The 6,383-nt window shown below is 35.6% G+C and overlaps 1 protein-coding gene across 1 annotated transcript; it reads left to right on the forward strand.

Moving 5' to 3' along the window:
• Positions 1 to 885: 885 nt before the first annotated feature.
• rabac1 (Rab acceptor 1 (prenylated)) lies at positions 886 to 5,674 on the forward strand. The gene is made up of 6 exons (XM_084384823.1): positions 886 to 973; positions 2,585 to 2,665; positions 2,861 to 3,073; positions 4,113 to 4,210; positions 4,686 to 4,787; positions 4,876 to 5,674. The coding sequence occupies exons 2-6, from the start codon at positions 2,595 to 2,597 to the stop codon at positions 4,962 to 4,964; spliced, it is 573 nt and encodes a 190-aa protein (XP_084240949.1). The 5' UTR covers positions 886 to 973; positions 2,585 to 2,594; the 3' UTR covers positions 4,965 to 5,674.
• Positions 5,675 to 6,383: the final 709 nt, after the last annotated feature.

The raw sequence follows: 6,383 nt of genomic DNA on the forward strand, positions 1-6,383 counted from the left end.
ACGTGCCACGTTTATGAGATATCATCACTGTCTATGGATATCATGCGCAGAATGTCGCCATATTGGGAAGGGAAAATTAGAAACCCAAAAGAGAGTCGAAATGAAGCTCTTCAGTAACAGTCCATGGGTTCCTTCTTTTTTTTTTTCGCAAAATAATTTCTGGAATTTACTTCACTCATACTTTCGTTTTGTTTTTACAAAATAAATTACACACAACCATTCCTAGACTAGAATTGTTTTTTTTTTTTTAAACGTAACGTTAGGCTGCGGACAAGTTACTTTATGAGGAACACAACGGTTGTCTAATTTGTCAAACACGCAACTAACTTACGTCCTTGTGGTAGTTGACATGCAGCAACGTTTCATTAATTTACGTGTACAAAAATGACGTATGGCAGTGTGTAATTTATGTTGTAAAACATAACGTCCTCTTCTATCCACAGAACTTAATTCATACATTTTAAAACATCTGTTGAAATAGTTCTCCCAAAATGTTTCATTCTGTCATAATTTACTCACCCTCAAGTTGTTCCAAAACCATATGAGTTTCTTTCTTCTGTTGAACACAAAAGAAGAAATTGTAAAGAATGTTGGTTATCCAGACTAGTGCACTGACTAGTATTTTTTTCCTTCTATGAAAATCAAAGGGTGCCGTCAACTGTCTGGTTTATTACATTATTAGCCTTCCTAGCTGGCCTCATAATTTATAACAGATATATAATATTGCAATTATAAGTGTAGTATAAAACAATATAATATAACATATAAATAATAATTCATCATCATTGTGTGAAGAATATCGCTTTATCCGCCTTGTTGGTTTTGTCCATGTCACTAGGTGGCAGTCATTAGTTCGACTCGTGTTTACGTCTACAGAAGAAGATCGTAAACGTCACTGACGGCTGGCTGCTGCTTGCTAACCACATCATATCCGCCGTGCATCAACACACTGAATACATCTATAGAAAGTACTGTGAGTATGAATTTTGTTTTATGATTTATTTGCCTCTCAGTGCGCTGTTTTTAGCAGTATCTAAATTCACTGTCGCTTCTCAAAGCTCACTTTTATAATATTTTTCATAGTTAAGGGTTAAATCAGCGTTATTTAAGAGAGCGCTTGTTAGTTTCCGTCACAGATTTGATAAACAAACTTTGGGGAGTGTTTTTGTACCAACCCGTCAAAAATATCATGTTGTTAAATGGTATAATGTCGTAATTTCATATGTTTTGGACAAATCTGACGGAATGCAGAAGCTTAACAAACTTGTTCATCCGGATTCTTTCTCGTTGTGGACGCAGTTTCTGTACCAGCCCATGAGTGACGTCGGTTTTCCTTTAGCTCACAGTGGAATTTAAGCCATTTATCACTTGCTGCACAGTTAATGCAAAGTATTTTTTGGAGAATGCAGAATGTTTTAATTTTTAAAGTTTTTTAAGTTCTCATATTTTGCAAATATATATTTTTTGTGTCTCTTAATATGTGCTATAGCCTACATTTTTCGCCCCGAAATGAATTAGGACCTCCTGCTGCTTTGAGGACTACAGTAATGTAGTAATATGATAGTACAATGACTACAATATGGCAAATATGCTGAAAATATTTGTAATGAGCAAAGTGACTGACCCCTCATTAGAGAAGAGTCCCAGAGTGTCCTCTATACATTTATTTTTTATTTATTTATACGAATCACATAAACTAAATGGTCCATTACCTTGTTCCATTAAGATTTATACAAAATGTTTTATTAAGATCTTTTACTCATTTAAAATTCTTAATTCATAATACGAATAATATGTAAGGATTATTCAATTAAATTTGCTGGAATTTTGCTGTTTATTGAAATGCTTAAATTTTGAAAAAAGTACATCTCAGAGCACCTATATGGTGTACTGATATATAGTCAGTGTCCGTTGTAATTAATGACTGTAATTTAATTACTTTTCCCTTGAAAAAGTTAAGAAAGGGACTAGCCTACTCTTAATTTTTCTGTAATTTAATTACAGTTACTTCTGATGTAAGTGCATTAAATATGTAAATATGTACAATTTTATTCTGTTTAGTCTGTTATTTTGATGTTAAATCCACTAATGTTTTTATAGTTCAATAATTCTGTACAAAACAATAGTGGATTTAACATCAAAATTTAACATCTAATGTTAAAATGTATGTTTTAATGTGAACTTCTCCGTTTAAATACTTTAGTCAGTTCAAGAAATCTTTACAATTTTATTCATTTTTATTTGAAAAAAAAAAATCATTTCAGTTTCATTTACATCCTTGATCCTTTTATTGTTCAACTGATCGAGGTTGATATGGGATTTTGAAAGTAATTCAAAATAAGAAATGCAATTCTTTTTAGAGAGAGTATTTAGTACAATAATCTAATTGCACTGTTGAAGATGTAATTAGTAGCTAGTAATTCATTACTTTTTTACAGTAACTTACCCAACACCGTATATATAGTGTACCTGTATAGTATATGTAGTGGTTCTTAACTACATTGGAAATGAACTAGATACTTTTAACAGTTAAAGTAGTAATATATTCCTGTTAGGCTGTTAATTAAGATCTGTGTGTTATTAGACACGTTAATATGGATGGAAAAGCAAGTGACCCCTTTAGCAGTGAGGCAGAACAGCTTCCTGGGACAGGAATAATGGGGAGGTGAGTCTATCATCATTTAAATATACAATCAGAAATTTCCTTTTAATTTCACTTGTTTGTCATTATATCAAATGTGGTGTTTTATGAATTGTTATTAGCCTTGACTGTGTTATTATGATTTTTTGTTTTGTTATATTATATTCTATTATATTATTACTCCGGTAATTCTATTTTCCTGTCTGTCTGGGTTATCAGGCTCTGGCTGCCCAAAGGTCTGTCTGGTAGTGTGATTAAGGATTGGGTGGACCGCAGGCGGAAGTCCATCCGTCCGTGGGCCAGCTTTGTAGACCAGCGGAAGTTCTCCAAACCTCGGAATTTTGGGGAGCTGTGCCAGCGTGTGGTGAGGAACCTGAACACCTATCACAGCAACTACACCTTCATCTTCCTGGGACTCATCCTCTACTGCATGTAAGGAACTGCTTGCTGAAATCATCTTGAATTTTGTGTGCAAATGAGGCAACTTCTTCAAATGACATAAAAGGCTCCACTGTAATGGAAATAAAGACGCTCAACAAGCCTCTGTTCTTATGTACACAACATGGGTGTGTGTGTGTTTAAGTTTCCCTGAAGGTCCACATTCTAGAAGGCATTTAACAGAATAAACATTCACAGGAAGCTTTAAAGGGGTCATATAATGCCATTTTTGTACAAGCTAATATGATTCTTTAGGGTCTAAATTAAAAGTTTGTAATATACTTTAATAAAGAATTCTCATTAGTATTGTAAGAAAACACTAATTTGACCTGGTCAAAAACAGCTCTGTTTTCAGCACGCCGTTTAAGTGCATGTGTCTTTAAATGATAATGAGCTTTGCTCACCCCGCCCCTCTGTTCTGTGCGTACACCGTTTTAATAACACAATAACCATAACGCGTTGTTCATTATAAACGTGGGATTATGAATTATATTGAGATCGTCGTACATAGAAAACATGCCGTAACGTACCCTGAGTGTAAACAGCCGCATTCATCGTGAAGCGTGCAGCAAGCGATTTGCAAAGATTAATATAAAGATTAATATAAAGGTTAATAAAACGTTACACTCACTTCTTCTTCTGGAGGTGCAGCAGGAACACGAATAGTTGGTACCGATCCTTTTTTCAGGAGCAGCTTCTTAGCAAAAACCAGCTTTATACTGACCTCGTTTGTGAATCAGTCTGGTGTGTGAAATGATTCGCGCAAACATGAAAGCACTGACGTTGATCGTGGGGAATATTCCCTTGTGACGTCACAAAATCGAACAGCTCAATTTGAGACGGGAAAACATATAAGGAGAAAAAAAAAAACACTGGATGGATTTTTATCATTTTATGATTGTTGTGTACAGGCACTGCCAACACACATTTCAGTACAATCAACTTGTAAAAGTGCATGTACCATTATATGACCCCTTTAAGGTGTTTAAATAAATTGCTGATTAACAGTTTTCTTTATGCTTTTCTCCTTCAGTATCAGTTCCCCGATGCTCTTGATTGCTTTGGGAGTGTTTGCTGGTGCCTTCTATATAATCCACTTGAAAACACTGGAAAAGAAGCTGGTTGTTTTTGGTAAGAGAGTGTTTAGTAGTATATAAGGCTATATGAGGATACATCGACTACATTAATCCAGATACATTTTTCTTTTTTTTTCTTTTTACAATTTGTCCACACTGAGACAGAGTTTTTTGAAGACACTCTCCCAAGTGGATCCATTTGAAAATGCAGTTTTTGTGTTGTTGTGGGGACTGTGAAAACGAAGATGTTCGAAAATATCTTCAAATGTCTCGTTATCTTCAGCGTACTTATTTATGACTTTTTTACTCATATGCAGTAAGATGATTTAAGCGTTTCAGACATTTTAGTGTGGACAGGTAACTTTTGAAAAAGGCTTGAAAACACTAGTGTGAACAGAAAGCATTTTTAAATATATCTGGATTAATGCAGATTTAACCTGAATTACGTCATTTGATTTGTTTGCTTAAAGTGCTAGAGTTTAAGTGCTGAATATTTGATGTTATGATGTCTTCTCATTTCTTTCTCTCAGGTCGTGAGTTGACTCAGGGACACCAGTTAGGTTTAGCAGGAGGGGTTTCCTTCCCTGTGTTCTGGCTCGCAGGGGCAGGATCTGCCGTGTTCTGGGTACTAGGTGAGTTTTTCACCTTCGTCTCATTGCACTTCTGTGTTTTTTTTCCCCAAACAAGTCTTTCTGAAACTCTCGTACTCTTTTTATTCAGGTGCTACACTAGCTGTCATCGGGTCTCACGCAGGCTTCCGTGAGCTGGAGTCGTCTGACGTGGATGAGCTGCTCATGGAACCTGTTTAACCCTCTCACCTTTGACCTTTTTGCTCATGTTAACCGAAAATGTCTTGCCTCGTCATTTACATGGCCACATATTGGTTGCACTAATTTGACAATATTAGTTTACTCACAGATTGGCCAGCGGAGAAGTAAAGACTGTTAAACTGAAATCACCCAAGACAGATCAAGCACATTAATAGACCTCAGATGCCTTTACTGGTACCTATTGGATATCATGATCATTTGTTACAGTATTTATTTCCAAAATATCCTCAAAGCACAAACTAAATGCAGTTTAGTTGTAAAAACTATTTCAAGCTATACTATCCTTCAAGGAACAGATCACCCAAACCTAATGCTAGCTAATTTTATGCTAGCTCATCCAGAATAGTGGGTAAAACCTGGCAAAAAGAATGTACTGCTTTGACAGTTTCTTTGATATATAGGGTACCAGTCATTACACGATCATTTGTCTTAGGCTATACTTAGCTCATAAGTTGTTACATCAGTCTTTCTAGGACATTTAGCGCATGCATGATTTAATGACAGCATACGTGAGCAAAGATAGTCTATTATTGCTATTCAATGTAATCAATGCCAATATTCCTACTGGAAGATTTTTTTTTATATATGTTCTCATTTTATGGAAATGTTTTGTTTGTCTTTTATTTCACAACTTCCTTCTGTTGTGTCAATGAATGGGAAGTGCAATAAAATGCTCAGCCTGTACCATACCTTTAAGTATATTATCTATTTAATGGTTGCTCATGGGAAAGTAACTTGACTTATTGCCTCGTTTCATCTTTTGTGTCCTCTCTTTTTTTTTCACATCACACAAATTTGACTTGCATGACCTGTTTTTATGACAACAGGCCAGTGACAGTCCATCTCATTTTTAAGTTGCCATAGTGATGACCTTGAGTGCAATCTTCCTCTCCGTTTAAACACTGCGGCAAGAGCAGCGATCGATATTCCATTACAGCAGTGCAGCAAGGATGGATGGAGGGAGGGAGGAAGAGCACTGCAGTGAGCCCACAGCGTTCTCCCAAGGGACATTATGAATGTGTGTGTGTGTGTGTGTGTTGGGCAGCCCACTTTTGCAAGTCAGTAGTTTGCAGTGACAAATGTATGATGAATGCTGCGGTCAGCAGATTTCAGTCACTCTCTTCTGTGGCTGAAGATGACAGTCTTGTTTGCAATCACTGAGAGAAATAGATCAAATTGTGGCTAATGTTGGTGTATTTTGTTGATTTCGATTATGTTCATGATTGGGCTCCAAGTAACCAAAATTATGTATGTGTAAAAAAATTGAATAAAAAGGAATGCTCTCTATAAAGTTGTTTTAATATTTTATTTAGTATCAGTTCTGATAAACTGATACTTAAGTGTTTTGTGAGCTATTAAAATGACCTCTCAGGATAGAAAAAATAAATGGGGTTAAAC

The sequence above is a fragment of the Rutilus rutilus genome (genome assembly GCF_951802725.1).
Source record: "Rutilus rutilus genome assembly, chromosome: 17".
Taxonomy (NCBI): domain Eukaryota; kingdom Metazoa; phylum Chordata; class Actinopteri; order Cypriniformes; family Leuciscidae; genus Rutilus; species Rutilus rutilus.